Here is a 22,457-nt window from a genome sequence, read left to right on the forward strand (position 1 = left end):
AAATTATTAATAACGAAAACAAAATAAAATTATATACAAAAAATATGAAACTTCAAAAAGATATTACATATTTCTATGTTGAAATTCCTGGTTTCGAATCACCTGCATTTTTTAAAAAAAAAAGTATACAGTGTTAACTACCTAGATTTTCTTTTTCTTTCTTTAAGGAGTTCAGTGTAAGGTCGAACAGATGCGATTACATTCTTTTTTACGTTTGCACTCCGTTCCCAATCGCGGCCCATTTCGCAGAGTTCATCAATCAACGTCTCTATGCTTGCAAGGATACGCTGTAAATCGGCCATTTTCATATCTTTCAGAGGACCTTCTTCATTTTCTTTCTCCTCCTTTTGATGTTGATTTAATTGTTTGGCTAATTCTTTTAAGTCTTCATGGGAAAGCAGTTTATCATGGCTCGCTAAGACTTCTGTCATATCTTCAGCTGTAATATCGTACAATCTCACCTCTCGTGCAAGCTTGGTAACATCTTCAATAACATTCTCCTCTTGCTCTAATTCCTCGAAGTCATGCATACATACTGGAAGAAGTTTTCACCATGCTCCTTTTAAACACTTTGATGACACATCGTTCCAAGCTGCCTCGATGTTGTTAATGCCCTTCAAAATACCGAATGACCGCCAATCGTCTTTAATAGATTTTCCTGAAGTGTCTAACTCTTACCATTTCCATAAATGTTATACGGAGGTAATAGGCTTTGAAGATTGATATAATCCCCTGATCCATCGATTGCAAAAGCGATGTTGTGTTTGCGGGCATGTAAACCAACCGTGACATCCAATGGTGTTCTTACTTCAGCAAAGTTTTGAGGATGTCCAGGGGCATTATTCAAGAGAAGCAATGCCTTGGCTGGTAAATCATTTTCTTTACAGAAGCGAAGCACAGTAGGACAAAAATAATTTGTGTACTAATCTATAAAAACATCTTGTGTAACCCAAGCTTTCTTGTTCCATTTCCAATAGACTGGCAGCATGGCTTTTAGACTGTTGAAGGCACATGGTGTCTGTGAATGGCACACCAACATGTTTAAGCTTCAAAGTTCTGGAGACATTTGCACCCAACAAAAGCGTGTCTATCTTTTGCAGCTTTAAAACCTGGAGCGGAACGTTCTTCACAGGAAATGAAGGTGCGTGATGGCAATTTTTTCCAGTATAGCCAGTCTCATCAACATTAAAAATGAGATCAGGAGGATAACTTCCTTGTTCTACACAGTCTTGAAATTCTTTAGGAAAAGCAGCTGCCGCCGCAACATCTGCACTTGCCGCCTCACCACATAATTTGACACTGTGGCACTTACTTCGAGACTTAAATCTCATAAACCAACCTTTGCTACCTAAAAATGTTTCTTCGCCTCCATCTGTCTTTTTAAGATCCTCAAAAATTGTTTTTGCTTTCTCAGTTATAACAGCTTGCATCAGAGGAATGTTTTTCTAATTCAAGTCATCCATCCATAATGATAATAATTTTTCCATTTTTTCATGAAGTTTACCCCTGCTATAACGTACATGTTTTGCATTTAGTGCTGCCGTAGATTGTTGTGCAGACTGTTTTATTCTATCTGCATTTTTCATAATTGTAGTAACAGTCAATGGAGGTAAGTTTATACTTCTACAGACATTAGCACGTATCTGCCCATCTTCCATTCTTCGAATCACCTCCGTCTTCTTTTCAAGTGTGATTGATTTCCACGCCTTCTTAACACCAAGTTCTGCTAATTTTTCTGCACTTCTATTATCAGACATGGTATGTAATTACATACTTTATCAATTTAAATACATATGTACATAAAAAAAATTAAAGAGAACAATTAGGTAGATTCAACATTAAAACTAGGTTTGATACATATACGTCATAGTAGCTCGGTAAACACTGAAACATTAGAGTGCCTACTAGCATCGTTCTCAGTCAACCACGCTACAGTAAGAAAGTACGCACAGGCAACCGCCATTATTGTGAATCAGCGTAAATTGAACCGGCGTAAACAGAGGGTTGCCTGTACTGTTTCCATAAAAGAGATAAACATAGGTTAACAGAACCAGTTCAATTTAGGATGATGTAATAATGTTTCACAGCTTTCTTAATAAAGCCTTTCCAAAAAAGCCATTCAGAAATGGGATGACAGTGAATATTTGCAATGAACAACATGGGTTTACTAAGGGAATGTGATGTTTTAGCAACTTGCTCACATTCTATAACAATGTTACCATTGAACTAGACAAGGGGAATGGATACACCATGATTTGGATTTTGATAAGGCTTTTGACAGTATACAGCATGGCAGACTGCTGCATAAATTGGAAAAAATGGGTTTGGGTTATACAATATTAGCATGGATAAAAGGATGGCTGACTGACAGCTACCAAAAAGTGGTATAAGGAGGATCTGAGTTTGCAAGGTTTAAGGTAACAAGTGGTATACCACAAGGATCAGTGCTTGGTCCACTGTTATTCAATCTGTACATTAATGATATTGGGAAGGATTTGACAAGTGACATACAGTTATTTGCTGATGATGCAAAGATAGGTAGGGTAATCAAGAATGCTGCTGATATGCAGTCTTTGCAGAATGATTTGAATAGGCTGGAATTGTGGGCATGAGAAAATGGGTGTCAGTTCAATGTCATTAAATGTACTGACACCCATTTTCCCATGCCCACAATTCCAGCCTATTCAAATCACTCTGCAAAGACTGCATATCAGCAGCATACTTGATTACCCTACCTATCTTTGCCAAAGTCATTCAATTCGTCATGATTAGATATCCAATGTCGTATTATATTGGTGGGATTAGGCTAGAAGAAACTGATGAGGCTAGGGATCTTGGAGTGTTAATAGATAGGAAGTTGACGTTTAGGGGACATGTGTCAAAGACTGCAAATACAACTCAAAAGATGATTGCAATGCTGAAACAAACATTCACATGTAAAGATAAGGATGTTATTTTGCCTCTTTACAAGGCCTTGCTGAGACCTCACTTGGACTATTGTGCGCAGCTCTGGTCTTCTGGTTTCTGTTGTGATTCTGATATATTGGAGAGAGTACAAAGGAGAGTGTTAAAAATGATATCAGGATTGTGGAATACTGATTATGAAGACAGATTGAGAATTTGTAGATGCAGCCACTAGCAAACAGGAGAAAGAGATGTGATATGATTGAGACTTACAAACTTCTGAAAGGGTCATACAGGATTTAAATTTGTGGAATTTTTCAATTTATGGAGGGCGGGGAAAGGATGAGAGGACATCCTTGGAAGCTGAGAATGAAGGCCACCAAGAAGGGTGTGAGGGCTAGATCTCTCTCTCTCTCTCTCTCAGAGGGCAGTGCGTGCTTGGAATGGATTGCCATTGGATGTTGCGAGTGCAAGCACTGTGAATGAATTCAAGAATATGTATGATAGCTGGTGTGTGTGTAGTATATGGCCTCCCTTGATCGAGGGAGGCCACATACAGTCTTAATAATAATAAGAAGAAGAAATCTACTCTCATGCAGAATTTTTTGTTTTTTTCAAATGACCTTATGTGTATAGTAGAGAAGGGATGTTTCACAAGGTCAGATTGTTCAGGCTCCTCATATTTGATGTATATTTTTATGTTTCTTGCAGAAAATGGAGGCAGATCTTCCAGATTATCCAAAATAACACAGGATCCTTTGTAAAAACAGAAAAATTCTATATGAGGACAAATATTCCTCATGGAGGGGCTTTATAAAGAAAACTGTGAAACATTACTACATCGTTCTAACTTGAATAGGTCCAATGGCCTACATTTATCTCCCTTGTGGGAAACACAACTTCTTCAATCTATTAATTTTTTCTAGTTTTTTTTTTAACTCTATAAATTTATTTACTATTTTTACCTTACTAAATCTGCAGCAGCACTTTGTTGAAGTTCTGCTATTAAGCTGTTTGTCTTTTTTTTAATGACAATGCCTGTGATAGATAGATATAACAGGCATCATCATTACTAAAATAATCAATTTATTTTACATAGGTTTTATTTTCCTCTATAATAGTCCTCTATCTTTTATTCATTAATAATTATGAATACTTACATTCCATTTCCATTATTTTCAGTTCTGATCCATTCAATTTTATGCTACTAGAAACAATCCTTCCAGCATACAAAATTTGAAAATATGTAAGAAACTACATGGGATAATTAAAAATTAGTTTTATGTAGTTTTCTTTGTTATTTATTTTGTCATTAGAGTTTGTTTTTCACTCAAGTGGATGTGAGTAACTTGAAAATTATGTTTGGAAACTAAGATTTTCTTAAAACATAATAACACAGTAATGCCAGCCAAGATGTCGTTGTTTAGGAAGTTTAACAGATGGAAGTAAAATACCAAATAATACAAATAATGGATTGTGGCAAGATTTAACACACACTTCTGGTACTCTTTCATTACTTTGTTTCCATCTGTTAAACTTCCTAAACAACAAATTTTGGTATGCTTTGTTTGCATTTTATTGCTCCTTTGAAGTGTTTAACAAACTTGATATTTCCATTTCTGCACACAGGCACTCCTCAAAGAACCAGCATAGAAGCAGAAGACCTAAGGAAGCTAACTGTCTGAAAGTTATTATTATTATTACCCCAAGACCTCATGGAGTCAAAGACTCATATGGGAGGTCCTTTTATCACACACACACACATCTCATCATACCATGTCTTAAACACACTCAAACTTCTTGCAGACACCACACCCTCAGGCAAGGCATTCCAATCATTCACAACTCTGCACGAAAAAAACCTACCTCTCACTCCCCTACTCACACCCTCTTTATATAGTTTCCAGGGATGACCTCTGGTTCTCCCCTGATCTCACACTATTCTCTGTAGAACTTTTCCACCATTGATCTTATAACAACCCCTTACCAACTTGTAGGTCTCTATCATATCTCCCCTCTTCCTCCTCTCCACCAGACTCTGAAAATTACATCTTCTCAATCTTTCCTCATACTCAACATTCCAGAGGTCAGAAACTACCTTAGTCAGTCACCTTTGGCTTCTTTCCAACATCTCTTCATCCTTCTGATAACCCGGTGACCAAATCTGGGCACAATAGTCCATATGTGGCCTAATCAAAGCCTTATATAACGAAAAAAGAATCTCCCTACTTCTACACGTCAGTGTCCTCCACATCATTCCCAGAAGCTTTTGTGTTATCTTCACAATTTTGGCGATGTGTCCCCTAAATTTTAGATCCTTATCCACTATCACCCCCAAATCTCTTATTTCCTCTACTTCCAACAATATATTCTCACCAAGCATAAATTCTGCATCCCATCTTTATTTTCCAAATTTTAAAATCTTACATTTTGCAACACTGAACTCGCATCCCCATTTCCATGCCCAATCACTCAATTTATTCAAGTCTTCTTGTAAGGCTAGAACATCTTCACTAGTTTTATGGTTCATCCCAACTTTGCATCATCTGCAAACAACTGAATATCTCCATCCAAATCTTCGCCAATATCATTAATATACAAGTTAAATAGTAATGGCCCTAAAACCAACCCCTGAGGCACTCCACTAGTGACTTTCCTTTTCCTGGATATCGTACCCCCATACACAACTTGTTGATACCTATCAGATAGCCAGTCTCCAATCCAATGCACTAATCTAATATCCACCCCCATCTGCTCTAGTTTGACTGTCAACTTATCATGAGGTACTCTATCAAATCTTCTGCGAAATCCAAGTATATTACTGTGTATCCTTCAACTCTGTCAAAGGAAGCAATCATTTTATTGTAATAAGTAAGTAGATTACTAAAACATGACCTCCCTTGAGCAAATCCATGCTGTTCATCAAAGATTATACCATTGTTGTCAATCCAACTCTGGATCCTAGTTCTCACAAGCTTCTCCAACAACTTAACCACAACACCTGACACAGAGATAGGCCTATAGTTTGATGCTTGAGTTCGATCACCTCCTTTATGAAGTGGCACAATCTTGCCCTCCTTCCACTCTTTAGGAACTTGACCAAGTGCAAGACTAGTATTAAAAAAATATGTCAAGGCAGGTGTCAACTCTCTGGCACATTCCTTCAGAATACGCGGTGATATATTATCAAGTCCCACAGCCTTATTTACATCTAGTTTACTCAACTCCCCAAACACTTCTTGCTCACTTACAGTCAGTCTCTCTCCTCCCCATCATCAACTGCTCTCAATCTCTCCATGAAGTCACATTCACAAGATTAAAAGATCTTTATGAACTGCTCATTAAGTATCTCCACCACACATTCTGCAACAGCTGTCTTTATACCATTTTCTCCTATCAATGTCATCCTTCTGTAATCATTCTTTTTTTTGCTGATTACATATTTATTGCTGGCCATACCTCTCTTTAGCTACTCTCACCAACCAAGTCACTCTCCTTGCCTGTCTTTGTAGACTTCATGAAATTGGTTATTTCCACTTCTCTTATGCTGCCTCCACAATGCCCTTTTTCTCTGTATCACATGCTTAATCTCTTTATTCATCCATCTCACACCTACCTTATTTAACCTTCTCACCCTTGGAATACATTTAGACACTGCATCTACTAGATAGTTTTTGAAAATCCCCCAAGCTGCATTGATCTCTTTTCCAGCTAACTCCTCATTCCACACTACACCCGCAAGCTGTCTCCTGAACTCTTCATAATCATCCCCTTGTAGTTCCACATATTGAACTATATATTCATACAAACAATCAAATGGTTTGAAATCATTAAGACAGGGTTTAAAAAATAATAAATAAAAAAAAAAGCTTCATTTGCATTTAAACTTATTTAACTAAATAAAGACAGGAAAGGATAACAAAAATGACTTTTTTATCTTGACCTTTACATACTTGCAATAATTTGTACTATACTGAATTTCATGTCTTCTTTAGGTGAAATATATGCAAATATAAGCACAATGCAACTTAAACAAATGAAACTTAAAACATAAGCAATTACAGAATAAACTTATAACTTCTAATTAATAACTTTGAAAATTATTAAAGTAGTAACTCACTATATGGAGAATCATCCTGTGGATGAACTTTTCTAAGTCCATAAAAGGGTTCTAATTCAAAGCATTGGTTTAATAGTTCAATATTCATATTTCTTGATATATGCATGAAGCCAACAACTTCATTTTCAGTCTAAAATTAAAACCAAATAAATGAATAATGAAAGCTTCAGAAAATAAAAGTTTTTACTGTGTTTAAATATAATAGTAAATACTGCAGATATGCATATTAGCTGAGATAGAACGGTCAGAGAAATGCTTATGTGATATAGAGAAGTAAAAGAAATGGAGAACTGTGAGGGGGGGGAGAGAGAAAGCAGAGTATGTAAGTAGCAAAGAGGAAGAATAAGGATTGAACGTATGGCAATTACATGATAAAGGAGTGCTTGATGAGAGCATGATGTAATCATGTTTCATTGGGTCAAAGATTAAGGATGTTAGTGATGCCGAAAGGATGCACAGAGGGAAAGTAAAAGACATGATTAATTTGGCTGGTACTAATGATCTAGCTGGTGCCAAGTGAGGTATATGAAAAAATATCAAAGAGTTGCTGGTACATACAAATAAGAAAAGTGATAATGTATACACTGCTGCCATTGTATGATAGAGGTGGGTATGAGACAAAAAAGAGCTATGATTGTGATTGAGATAGTGCGCATGTTTTGCAAAAGGAATAGTGTAGATTTTGTGAATTTGTGGAGTGAGTTCGATGGATAGGACTTACATGAGGCAGATGGTTTCAATTTGAATGGATTCGAAGCTAGGTTTATTGAAAAAGTCTTTTTCAGTGAGAGTTAGGAAGCACAGAATCAGGGAAACTAAGATATTTGTTATTCTCTATATTCTCCTTTATACCCTCTGCTATAGTTCAGAGGGTATAACGGACAATATAAATAAATAAATAATGGCACGAGTGAATGCAGCAGTAGATTTGAACTGTGCTAAAAATAAAAAAAAAAAGTGTTTTTAATTAGTGATAGTATGGCTTTTTGTCACAAATTATCTGCATTTTTTACAGTTTGGATACAGGTGTCCTTGAATGGTGGTGGTGTTGAAATTTTTTGTTGTTTATATTGTGTTATGCTACTTGTTTGTTGTACTGCTTCAACTTCTGAAGATGGCATCCATAAAGAAATGTACATCAGTGACACAAAAGGCTTCTGTATGAAAGTCTCTGGCTCTGTCTTGGATTTTTCGCAGTGGATGCTCTGCGAAAACTGCTATATGTATGCACCGAAAAATGTGAAAGATCTGTGGAATGTTTGGGTAAACGAGAAGAAGGAAAGCATTAACATATGTGAAAAGTGTCTGGATAGATTAGAGCGATTAGAAATGGGAGCAAACATCGGGACCATAGTAGAACAGCTTCAAACACACGACGATTGTTATGTTTATACACAAATGTAAGGGGTATTCGAAACAAGAGAGCTGAGTTTGTTGCACTGATTGAGACGGTATGGCCCAAAATAATTGGAATAAGTGAAACTTGGTTGCCTGAGGGAATGTGATGTCCGGAATAGAATTAGAAGGATATATAATTTTCCAGAAGAATAGAAATGTAAAAAGAGGAGGGGGGGAAGTGCTGTTAATGATTGCAGAGGAATTGTGTATGCAAAGTATGGAAGTTGATAGTGCATGCACAGATTCTGAATCTGTGTGGTGTGAAGTTGAACTAAACAGGTTAGTATATCTGATAGGATGCTGTTATAGGTCAGGGAATACAGAGAATACTGATTGTGAAATGTTTAGACAAATTAGTTGGGCATGTAAAAAGAAGGTGATCCTGATGGGAGGCTTTAATTACAGGAATATAGACTGGAAGGAGGAGATAGTGTGTGGGAACAAAGAGAGCGAGTATGTGGAATTTCTGAGAGATAAGTATCTTAAACAGCATTTGAATGAAGCAACTACATGCTTTAATGTTTTGGTAATAACTTCACAAGTTGTAGTTGTTAATGAAGTGTTCACACTGCCACTGGTTGGTGAAAGTGAGAATGAGGTACTTGTTTGGAAAATGATGAAACAAGAAAAGGTCACTGCCCAAAATGGATACATGTAGTAGTATAAAGCAGGTGATTATAGGAAGCTCTGTAGTCATTTAGCACCAGTACGTTGGGTAGATGAGCTGAGCGGAAAAGATGTTGACAATGCATGGAAACTCACAAAGAAGTATCTGACAAAAGCAACATATGACTGCATATCAAGGGTTAAGCAAGTAAATAGAGTAGGAGTGAAATGGATGAACAGTGAAATCAAGCAAGATGTGCTGAAAAAGAAAATATGTTAAGGAGGAGTTAGTGGTGATTAGCCTACACTTTATACTCTTCATTTCATGAAGAGTATAAAGTGCAGGCTAGAAAGGTGACAAGCATGGTAAAGAAAGAAAATGTGCAGTATGAGAGGAGATTGGCTGGTCAGGCCAAGGTTAACTCAAGGGAATTTTTCAGCAACATGGAAAGCAAGAGGAAGAATAATTATGGCAGATTAACAATGGTGAACAGTCATGGCAGACTAACAGCTGCAAAGGATATAGTGGAATTACTGAACAAGCACTTTATTAGCGTATATCATACTGGTGTAAATGATCTGGTACAATATATAGAAGAGAGGGAGGCAAGTATTAGGAGAATTGGAAGTGAAAGAAACAGAGATGTATCAGATGTTGGCTGGGTTAAATGTGAATAAGGCTGTGAGAATGGATGATATACCACCCTGTATTCTTAAGGAATGTGCACCACAGTTGGCAATGCCCTTGACCCGGTTATTTAATGAAAGTCTTACAGTGAACAGAGTTCCTAAGGAGTGGAAAGAAGGCAAAATAGTACCACTCCATAAGCATGGTTCTAAGACAGAAATCTCCAACTATAGACCAGTCTGTATAACTGAAGTTGTGGTCAGGGTACTGGAGAGATTGGTAAAAAATAGAATACAGGATTGGGTTGATGGACATAGCATTCTTTATGATCGTCAGCATGGATTTGTAAAGGGTAGGTCCTGTTTTAGTAATTTACTTGCATTTTATGATAAGGTGACAAGTGTGTTAGATAAGGGAGAATCATATACAGTGATATTCTTAGACTTTGCAAAAACATTTGAAAGATTGACAGCCTATTTTTCTACCCGCTGCAGGGTGAAGGCCTCTCCCATTGCAGGAGGTTTTGGGTCTACTACTCCCATGGTAACCCAGTCCATATTGGGAGAGAACAGTTACAAACATCCATGCCTATGCAGAATTTGAACCCACAGCCTCTTCGCTGGGGAGTGGATACGCTAACCACTCAGCCAACCATTACCACATGATAAGTTGGTGTACAAGCTGCAGAGGATGGGAATAGATAGTATGTGGTGAGATGGATCAGAGATTGGCTCTCTGAACAATACCAGCAGGTTGTGTATGATGGAGCAGTGTCTCCAAAAAGGAGGATAACCAGTGGCGTGCCCCGAGGGTTCTGTTCTTGGGCCCCTTTTGTTTACTTGTTTGTAAACGATATATCATATGGACCGACTGGGGATTTTCAGTTATTTGCTGATGATGAGGTTAGGAAGAATTATAAGTAGCACTGCTGATGCTAATTCCCTTCAGGAAGATTTGAATAGACTTTTACTTGACAAAAGAGTGGGATTGTAGTTTTAATATCAATAAGTGCAAGGTGTTGCATTTTGGAGTGCAGAAATATAAAGCTGTGTAATATATCGATGATGCCGTACTGCAGGAAGTGGATGAAATTAGAGATTCGGGAGTGGTGGTGGTTGACAGTAGACTGAAGTTTAGATGGCATATTGCTAGTCTTGCAAAGGCTACACATTGCAGTGCCGCTATGATAAGAAGTACTCTAACATGTAAGGATAAGGAAGTGGTTGTGCCAGTGTATAAGGCACTGGTCAGACCACACTTGGATTATTGTGCTCAGAGTCACCTGGTTTTCAATGTGATGCGGCAACATTGGAGAGGGTGCAAAAGTGAGTGACTAAGACAATGTCAGGACTTACTTTGGAATGCTGGCTATGGAGAGAGAGAGAGAGAGAGAGGTTGAAGAAATGTGGATTGCAGAGTTTGGTGGATAGGAGGAAGAGAGGTGATATGATAGAGACATTTAAGTTAGTGAGAGGATTTTATCAGATTAATCCAGATGGGATTATAAAAAGAGAAGAAGTTGAGAGGGGAAGAACCAGAAGAACCTTTTACATAACCTGGAAGTTATGTAAAAGGGAGATGAGGGGGGGGGAGTAGATTTTTTATATGGAGAATTGTCAGTAAATAAAACACATTAGCAGAATGTATTGTTATTAATGCAAGGAGTGTTAAGGATTTTAAGATTCTATATGATAAATATGTTGTCAGTTGAATGACAACATATTTATCATATAGAATATAATAATAATATTATATAATAAAAATATAATAATAATAATAATAATAAATGACATGTATTGGCAAATTACCATCAGTGCAAGTCAAGTAATTATTATTGGGGACTTCAATTATGGAGATGCAGATTGAAAGAGGGAACAGTTACAGGGAGAGAAGAAAGTAGAATTTATAAAGCTCCAAAAAAAAAAAAAAAAAAATTACCAGAGACAACATGTAAGGGACACAAGTTCTGAAAAGTGCTGGTATATCTCCTCAGCTGGGAGACTGCCAGACATACAGAATTTTCTTAAGAGATATATATGTGGAATTACAAAGAAAATTCTCACAGAGTACAAAGTATAAATCAGGCTAGAGTTAGATGGATGAATAGAATCATTAAGTAGAAACAACAACAACAAAAAAAAAACAACAACACTAAGAGTTGTGGAATGGAAGAAATAAAAAATAAAAACATGTGGAAAGAATATAGAGAAACAGGTTATCATCAATTCTATGAGCAGTACAAGATACATGCAAGAAAGGCCACCTGTATGGTAAGGTAGGTGAAAGCTAATTATGAGAGGAAGATAGCTGATGAGGCTAGAAGAAATCCAAAAGGGTTCTTTGACTATGTGGTGAGTAAAAGGAAGAATAACTATGGAGGATGACTTTAATGAGTGCTGATGGTAAGGAGGTAACAGAAGCATGTGAAATAGTTGAGTTACCGAGTAATCAATTTGAAGTGGTATACTATCCAGGTGCAAGACACTGCAGTGTCAGATGTGACATTGACTGATGGGAGAATAAAAGTTGATGAGCCTCCGTAGCTCAGTTGGCATAGAAGAAGCCCTTTGGTTGGAAAAACCTGGATTCGATTCCAGTCTATGACGTGAGGAAGGAACCTTTTTCTGGTCTCTTTCGACTAAAGGTGAGTTAGCTCATTCAGAGGTGGAGAATTCCCCCCCCTCCCAGAAACTCGGGTTTTTCATCCCTCAGAACAGGCAAACCGGTCCTGTCATTATACACGGATCTACAGTCATAAAAAATATACACACTTAATTCCTCATCAGGATGGCTCCACCTGTCCCTGCGCTTTCACCTACCCCTTTCTCCCCCATCCCTTTGGATGGGGGAGAAAGGGGTAACTGTATACAAATATTATTATTATTATTATTATTATAGAAGTTGATGAATTAGAGGTGCTTGGAATATTTTCTGAACCTTAATGTAAACACAGTCATGAAATTAGATGGAATATCAGCCTGTGTATTATGATAATGTGCAAAGGAAGGGGCACTTCCTTTGACCAACATGTTTAAATGAGGCCTCAGTTCTGGTATGGTGACAAGCTAGTGGAAAGAGCACATAATAGTTCCACTGCATAAAGGAAGCTCAAAAACTTTGTAGTAAATTACAGGCAACTGGTATCTCTGTAATGGTGGTTAGGGTATTGGAGAAGTTCCTAAAAGAAAGAATTTGGGAAAGAATAGGGACAACATAGTTTTGTGGAGGGTAGACCTTGCCTTGATAATCTGCTTACTTTTAATAATAGAGTGATAATTGAGTTGGATAAAGCAAGTGACTACTCAGTGATACTGTTTGACTTTGCAAAAGGCATTTGACAGGATTCCACAAGGAAGTGTTGCATAAGTTTGAAGAAATGGGGATGGATATGAAGCTAGTGATTTGGACAACAGAGCATGCCTGATGGACAAGTATCAAACAGTGTACTGTGGTGCTGAACCTGAGGGGGATGCATGTGACTAGTGGTGTACTGCAGAGCTCAGTACTTGGTATTCTGCTGTTTATTTGTACTTCACGGGGCCAGTTTGCCTGTTCTGAAAGAACAGGCAAACTGGTAAATTCGGGACTAAAAACCCGAATTTTCTAGGTGGGAAAAACCCCTCTACCTCCAAATAAGAACAGCTAACTCACCTTTAGTCAAAAAAGACCAGATAAAGGTTCCTCACATCATAGACAGGAATCGAACCCAGGTCTTTTCAACCAAACAGCTTCGTCTATACCAACTGAGCTACAGAAACTCATCAACTTCTATTCTCCCATCAGTCAATGTCACATCTTACATTGTGGTGTCTTGCACTTGAATAGTACACCCCCCCCTTCAAATTAATTACTCAGAAACTCAACTATTTCACATACTTCTGTTACCTCCCTACCATCAGCACTCATTAAAATTATCCCTCCACGGTTATTCTTCCTTTTACTCAACACATAGCCAAATAACCCTTTTGGATTTCTTTTAGCCTCATCAGCCAGTCGATGATGCTAAAATCTTCCTTTCATAATTAGCTTTCACCTTCTTTACCATACAGGTGGCCCTTCTTGCATGCATCTTGAACTGCTCATGGAATTGATGATCACCTGTTTCAAAAACTGAAAAACTTAAAAAACTGAATACGGTGTAGAGGTCTGTAGGATGACTTAAATAGACAGTGTTTTTGCAAAGATAAATGGCTGCCAGGTTAATGTTTCCAAGTATAAGGTCTTGCACTCTGGGATGAAGTGATCACAAGCTGTGTACTATATTGATGGAAACAAATTGTAAGAAATTGATAATGTCGGGGATTTGGGAGTTACTGTGGACAGGGAGTGGAAATTCAGAGGATATTTGCAAAAGTTACCAAACAACACATTAGATTATATGGTTGCTGAAGAGCAGGGATAGGAACATTATTATTCTCTTTATAAGGCTTTAATAAGGCAACATTCAGACAACTGTCTATGGATCTGATTGCCTGGATTCCATAGGGATGAAGAAGCGGTAGAGAGGATCCAGAGGCAAGTGATTAACATTATGGCAAGACCATGGAATACTTCCTGTATGAAGAGACTGAACAACTTCGAAAACTAGCTGAGATGAAAAAAAAGAGGGGACATGATAGAAATTATAGGTTATTAAAGGGATTTTTATAGGATTGACAATGAAGACTTTTTTTTTCAATACATAGCCTGAAGGGATGAAACAAGATGCCATCCCTGGAAATTGTGTAAGAATATGGCTAGGAAAAGTGTTAAGACTAGATTTTTTGCTTGGAGATTGGTGAATGGGTTGACAGAGGTAGTTGTGAATGCTTTCAGAATGAGTTCATGGAGAGGTATGATAGGTACTGTGCAAACAATGGCTATAGTGGGTCTCCATAAATGAGCCTTTGACTCCACAGAGATGCCCAAGAAAATAATAATAATAATAATAAATGTAGCTTTTAAAGATTGAGGCTGAATGCACAGGATGACTGTTTCATGGTGTTTTCATTATTGGTGTACCTTCTTTTCCATATCATGGCAGGTACCCTTTGTCCAATGATTAGCTCACAGTTGTGCAGTATACTACCATCATTTAAAGATTATATTCTGGATAACATAGTAAAAGATTTGTAGAATGCAGTGCTTTCCATTAATTAAAAATGTCACAGATGTGTGTGTGTGTGTGTGTGTGTGTGTGTGTGTGTGTGTGTGTGTGTGTGTGTGTGTGTGTGTGTGTGTGTGTGTGTGTGTGTGTAATACAGGCAATAGGAAACAATGTTAGTAAGTCAGATTTTAGCAATAGTGGAAGCGATATGTTGGAAATGAGTGAGTGCAAGCAGAGATATATGAGTGGCATCACTGTTGAGAGGGATAAGAACATATAAAAACTGTCTAGGGATTTAATGATGGACAGTGTGCTATATAAAATGCAGTAGATGTAATGAATAGCTTTGATTGTGCAGATGAATATCAGATGAGAGAAGGATACTTGAAAAAGGATAAGAGAAAGAGAGGTTGTGAGAGTGGAAATGTAACATGTGAGGACTGAGTTGAGGAATGTAAATGAATAGATTAGGAAGCTTGAGACAAGGTTAGGTGATGTCAGGAAAACAATAGCAATAGTGGGAGGAAAAAGAAATTCTGCATGGAACAAAGAAAATGGTGGCGAGAAGAAATCAATGGAATTAAAGAGCGAGATAGAAAGTGAAAGAAAGAGCAAAGCAAAAGAATGAGACAGCAAGAAGAAAGAAGCAGTATAACAACACCAAACAAACTATTTTATAAAAGATGTTTTATTAACTTGCTTATATTTTGCTGAATTTCAAATCAGCATTATCATCACTCATTTCTAAAACTGAAGCATGATGGTCAATATAATGGTATTTTACAAAGAAAGGGATCATCATGCTTCAGTTTTAAAAAAGAGTTGATATTTATAAATATTTAACATGATGATTTTCAATACAAGCATTTGATAAAATTGCAAAAATAATTATTTTAACAAAATTGTCAGTACAATGAAAGAACATAAATTGTCTTTTTCCACTGCAATGATCTGAAAAACAAAAGACACCAAATTTACCATTACTAAATAAATTGATTTCTGAGGCTGACTAAACTCTTGTCACATTTCAGAATATATTATTTATTTTCACAATTGTGACATTGGTTTTTTATCTTTGGGAACAGACACAATAAAAAAATTAAACAGAAAGTTAAAATGTTGAATGATGATGAAGGAAATTCCAAGGAAAACATCATACGACAGAAAAGTTGCTCCATTACAGTTAATCTGCCAATGTCTCTAAAGTTGCCATTAAGGAATTAACGATGAAGGACACAAGTGACACAAAAGCTGCTCCATTACAGTTAATCTGCCAATGTCTCTAAAGTTGCCATTAAGGAATTAACGATGAAGGAGGGTAATTACATAAGAAAAGGCAGAATGCCGACTGTGTTTTGATCCATGAAAAATCCTAAGGTGGTCTGAGTATTTAGTTCACTTTGGCTGGTTGGGAGGTTAAACAAATTTAAGAGCTACATAATACATTTTAATATTATTTATTCTTATTTTATTTTATGATTTCTTTTGAAGTATTATTAATTCTCAAAAAAAAAAAAATAATAATTAAACCAACCCAACATGTTGGGTACTGAAGATTTGTCAATAACCACTCTGCTACCATAGCAAAACTAGTACATTACAAATGATATTCATTAAAGTATTTTCCACTAAAGCAATCCATGTATTTGGTTCCAACAAATAATTATAATTAAGTAAGTGAGAGTTGACTGTATCACTATATCAGCTACACTAGTAAAACATGCCTAAATAAATGTAGTAAGAAATCATAAATAAAAAAAAAAAGTTGAGATCAAAAGCCCTTTTATATCTCACCTGTGCTACTAAATTATAAGCATCTTTATCTCTTGATTGTATTAGGTCAGCTATATGATATTCTCCATAATTTTCATATAATGCACCAGTATGCATATCAAGAATTGAATCATTATCCTCCAATCTGTAAAATGTTAACTAAATTAAAAAGAAATTCCTCTCAATGAATAAAGAAAACTTATTTGAGAATACTGATCCTTATATAAAAATATGAAAATAATTTTTACCATTTTCAAAAAAGATTTTTAATGCATTTAAATTTAAATGAAAATCATTCCTGACTTTTAATACTTCTTATCTAATAATGGAGACTTAATTTTCCAACCAGAAACTAGTTATTTAGACTTTATTTTTCACTTGGTTAGACTATAATAAGTTTAGTTGAATCCATTATCCAAGTGTGAGCAAACAAAGTCTGAGCCTAAAAGTATCTTCAGGACTGGGGTAAGGTAGTACAACACTGGGCAACTCATTGCTTTGCATTATGGGAGATACTGAGATAGGAGTGATGAGAGCTTTCTCCACCTTTGCAATGAGTTGCCCGGTGTTGTACTACCTTACTCCAGTCCTGAAGATACTTTCAGGTGCAAACTTTGTTTGCTCACACTTGGATAAAGGATTAAACTAAACTTATTATAGTTATTTAGACATATTATTATATGGATATCTCCATGGAGTCAGACTCAACGCAGGAGATGTGCACTAACATTATTCAGACGATAACTATCACAGCTCTCCTTAAACTCATTCATTGTGAGGGCACTCATAGCTACCTCTGGAAATCCATTCCAGTCATTCACCATTCTCTCCAAGAAAAATATCTGCACACCCTAACTAACATTCTTACACAACTTCCATGCACGACCCCTAAGTTTTTTCTCTCTCTCTCTCTCTCTCTACTTGTTTGTATGAAAATTTTCTTTTGTCTCAATCTTAGAGAACCTCATTACTAAATTATAAATTTCTATCACATTCCCTCCTTTCACCTGTCAACTAAACTTTGCAACCCACACATAGTCAAATCAACCTTCACTAACTTGGTCATTTGTCTCCTGGTTCTCTCTACCTCCTCCTCATCCACAAGAAACATAGGTGACAAATCTATGCCACTCAGTAGTCAAGATGGAGCTGTATTACAGCCTTATAAAAATGGGTAACAACCTCCCTATTTCATCTTGTTCATATGTTCTTCAACATTCAAGTAATCCTTGGAACTATTATGCTAACATTTGCAATATGGCAGATGTGGCAAAATCCGAGTTAGTGAGCCACATGCAGTACATAAGTTGTTTGCTGTGACTCTTCAGGCAATTTTGGTTTTTACTGTGTTTATCATAAAAGATAAACATTTGTAATATATATTACATGTATTTACTGTACATGTTTATATTTAGATTTAATGTTATATTATTCTGCATATTATACTATTCTATTCTATAAATTATTATCTTTATATTTATATTTGATATTTAAATATAAATGTAGATTGTGTTGAATTTTTTCTTGACTATTATTTATAAGACTATTACACTTTTTTATATAATGTTCGTCAAGTAGCTTTATTTTATTATCCTACATGTTTCGCCAATATTTTTCTATCAGCATCTTCAGGAAATACAAACTAGTAAGCTATATATGAAGGTAACAGACTAGGTTATAACTGATGGTTCTAATTCATACAAAAAATTAGTCTTGAACGAGGCAATGCGCGTGTCTCGGGAATGTGATTTATTCGTTATGGTTCATGATGTAATTGCTATGAAAGTTCGTTTCTTTGATGTTTAATGATCTGATTAAAGCTTTCCAAATTTCTGGTAAGGTTAGACCTTCATTCTTGTTTAGGTTTTCAGTTTTACGGGCGACTGTAGCTGCTTCCTTGAAGGTTCTTGAATGGTAGTTATCTTCTATATAGGGCATAAGGCTCTTATCCCACTCAATGTGATGGTTAGTAGAGGTAAAGTGGCAAGAAAGGCCTGAAATGTCTTGTCTGTTGTTTCTGACATATCCTATGTGTTCTTTCTTTCTCATTTCAAAGCTTCTAGAGGTCTGACCTACATAACTAATAACACATGAGCAAGGTATATTATATACTCCAGAGTACTTGTAGAATGGATGAGGATCTTTCGGTGATCTTAAAAATTTCCGAATAGTGTTGATTGGCTTGAATGGTACTCTGATATTATGTGGTTTTAGAAGGTTAGCTAATTTTTTGGAAATGCTGCGAAAGATCCTCATCCGGTCTACAAGTACTCTGGAGTATATAATATACCTTGCTCATGTGGTATTAGTTATGTAGGTCAGACCTCTAGAAGCTTTGAAATGAGAAAGAAAGAACACATAGGATATGTCAGAAACAACAGACAAGACATTTCAGGCCTTTCTTGCCACTTTGCCTCTACTAACCATCACACTGAGTGGGATAAGAGCATTATGCCCTATATAGAAGATAACTACCATTCAAGAACCTTCAAGGAAGCAGCTACAGTCATCCGTAAAACTGAAAACCTAAACAAGAATCAAGGTCTAACCTTACCAGAAATTTGGAAAGCTTTAATCAGATCATTAAACATCAACGAAATGAACTTTCATAACAATTACATCATGAACCATAACGAATAAATCACGTTCCCGAGACATGCGCATTGCCTCGTTCAATACTAATTTTTTGTATGAATTAGAATCATCAGTTATAACCTAGTCTGTTACCTTCATATATAGCTTACCAGTTTGTATTCCCTGAAGATGCCGATAGAAAAATATTGGCGAAACATGTAGGATAATAAAATAAAGCTACTTAACGAACATTATATAAAAAAGTGTAATAGTCTTATAAATGTAGATTTTATATTTATATTTAATTATTTTAAATAACTTTTTTAAGAAAATATCTTGCAGCTTGCAACATCTGAAAAACATCCTATGTGGCATATGGGCTAAAGAAACTTGGTCACCCCTTACAACATGCCCTCAGAACTTAAATTTTCTATCCACGATCATCACCTCAGCCTCATCAATTTTCTGCAATACAGTACCATCAATATAACAATACACAATATGTAATATTTTCGTCCCACCTTACAATTTTGCCATATTAAACTGACAACCAATATTGCTCTCCTATATTGCCATATTTAAATCATCCTGCAGGATGTCTATATGCTATTATTAACTATTTCCTTATTCCCCAATTGGAATTATCAGTAAACAACTGAATACACCCCTCCCCAAATCATTTCCTATATTATTAATATACAAATTAAATAGTAGTGGCCACTGTACAGAGCCTTGGAGCACTTAACAAGTCACCCTGATTCACCTAGATTCCACTCCACCATATACTGCTCTCTGCTATTTCTATGTTCAAATTTCTGTAGCTGATTCATGGCAAAGTTTCTAGAACAGAAAACTATATAGACACTGGAATGCAAATAAATAATTTAATCATAAAAATTAATTATTTACAAACCAAAATGTCATTAACTCAAACTAGCATTATCTGAGGCACTTTATTATTATTATTATTATTATTATTGTCATCACCCAAGATCCCATGGAGTCAAAGACTCATCTAGGAGGTCTTTTATCATATACACACACATCTCATCATACCACGCTTTAAACACACTCAAATTCTCTGCAGATACCACACTCTCAGGCAAGGCATTCCAATCACTTAAAACTCTGCATTCAAAAAACCTGCTTCTCACTCCCCTGCTCACAACCTCTTTATACAGTTTCCAGGGATGACCTCTGGTTCTCCCATGATCCCCAATGTTTTCTGTAGAACCTCTCCAACATTGATTCTTAATCTTTAATAACTTGTAGGTCTCTATCATATCTCCCTTCTTCCTCCTATCCACTAGACTCTGTAAATTGCATCTTCTCAATCTTTAGTTATGTCCGACATTACAGAGGTCAGAAATGACCTTAGTCAATCACCTCTGGACCCTTTCCAACATCTCTTCATCCTTTTGAAAACCAGATGACCAAATCTGGGCACAGTAGTCCACGTGTGGTCTAATCAAAGCATTATGCAATGGAACAAGAATCTCCCTACTTCTACAAGTCAGTGTTCTCCACATCATTCCCAAAAGTCTTTGTGTTGTCTTCACAATTTTGGCAACATTCCCCTAAATTTCAGATCCTTATCCACTATCACCCCCAAGATCTCTTATTTCCTCTACCTCTGAAATATATCCCCACCAAGCATAAATTCTGCATCCCATCTTTGTTTCCCAAATTTTAAAACCTTACATTTTGCAACATTGAACTTGCATCCCCATTCCTGTGTCCAATCACTCAATTTACTCAAGTGTTCTTGTAAGGCCACAACATCTTCTCTACTCTTCATAGTTCTTCCCAACTTTGCATCATCTGCAAACAAATGAATATCTCCATCCAAATCTTTGCCAATATCAGTAATATACAGGTTAAATAGTAATAGACCTAAAACAGACCCCTGAGGCACACCACTAGTGACCTTCCTTTTCCAGGATATTGCTCCCCATACACAACTTGCTGATACCTATCAGATAGCCAGTCTCTGATCCATTGCACTAATCTAATATCTAACCCCCATCCGCTCTAGTTTGTCAACTTATCATGCGGTAATCTATCAAAAAGCCTTTGCAAAATCTAAGTATATTACTGTGTATTCCTCTCCTCTGTCCAAGGAAGTCGTCACCTTATTGTAATAAGTAAGTAAGTAGATAAATCCATGCTGTCCATCAAAGTTAATACCATTGTTGTCAACCCTTCTGGATTCTAGTTCTCACAAGTTTCTCCAACAACTTAACCACAACACCTGCCACACACAGATAGGCCTATAATTTGATGATTAAGTTCTATCACCTCCCTTATGAAGCAGCAAAATCTTGCCCTCCTTCCACTCCTTAGGAACTTGACCCACTGCAAGACTCATATTAAAAAACTATGTCAAGGCAGATGTCAACTTCCTGGCATATTCCTTCAGAATATGTGGTGATATATTATCAAGTCCTACAGCCTTATTAACATCATGCTTGCTCAACTCCCCATACACCTCTTGCTCACTTGCAGTCAGTCTCTCATCCCCATCAACTGCTCTCAATCTCTCCATGAAGTCGCATTCACAAGATTGAAAGATCTTTATGAACTGTTCATTAAGTATCTCCACTATATCTTCTGCAACAGCTGTCTTTATACTATTTTCTCCCATCAATGTCATCCTTCCATAATCATTCTTTTTTTTGCTGGTTACATATTTATTGCTGGCCATAGGATTCTTTTTGTCTTCATTAGCTAACTGCTGCTCATACCTCACTTTTGCTACCCTTACCGACCAAGTCACCTGCCTTGCCTGGTCATGGTAATCCTCATGGTAATCCACTTCTCTTATGCTGCCTCAATAATGCCCTTTTTCTCTGTACTGCATGCTTAATCTCTTTATTCATCCATTTCACACTTACCTTATTTAACCTTCTTGAGCCTTGGAATACATTTAGACACTGCTTCTACAAGATAGTTCTTGAAAATCCCCCAAGCTGCACTGATCTCTTTTCCAGCTAACTCCTCATTCCATGCTACACCTGCAAGCTGTCTCCTGAGCTTTTCATAATCCCCCCCGCCTTATAGTTTCACATATACCCTTTTCTCACAGAGGTCCTCACACTGCTGACAACCACCCAGGTAACCCCTTCATGGTCACTCATTTATTTCACAATCCATTTATAATTATATCCTCTGATGAGATGATCAAATCCAAGACTCTCAATCCTTGTGTGCCCTATGCTACATACTGTCTGAGGTAGTTAAACTCAAGAAACTCGTTTTCTTTACTTCCAGTTACTATCTTATCATCACAGTCTATATTGCCATAATTAAAATCGCACATAATGATCACCCTTTTCTTATTTGCTTGGGTAATTTGATTATATATTTCA

General features: G+C 36.5%; 1 protein-coding gene across 3 annotated transcripts in view; it reads right to left on the minus strand.

Annotated features, from left to right (window-relative positions):
* Positions 1 to 22,457, minus strand: part of LOC150102510 (cilia- and flagella-associated protein 61-like) — a 396,485-nt gene that overhangs the window by 243,056 nt on the left and 130,972 nt on the right. For all 3 annotated transcript variants that reach the window (XM_090399647.1, XM_090399646.1, XM_090399648.1), the window contains exons 5-6: positions 16,537 to 16,660; positions 7,025 to 7,154 (exon numbers count right to left, since the gene is read on the minus strand). In XM_090399647.1, coding sequence (XP_090255773.1) covers positions 7,025 to 7,154; positions 16,537 to 16,660 — 254 coding nt within the window. The remainder of the gene's footprint in view (positions 1 to 7,024; positions 7,155 to 16,536; positions 16,661 to 22,457) is intronic.

The sequence above is a fragment of the Typopeltis vanoorti genome, chromosome 10, assembly GCF_054136105.1.
Source record: "Typopeltis vanoorti isolate ZY-2024b chromosome 10, IOZ_Tvanoo_1.0, whole genome shotgun sequence".
In the NCBI taxonomy this organism is placed as follows: Eukaryota; Metazoa; Arthropoda; class Arachnida; order Uropygi; family Thelyphonidae; genus Typopeltis; species Typopeltis vanoorti.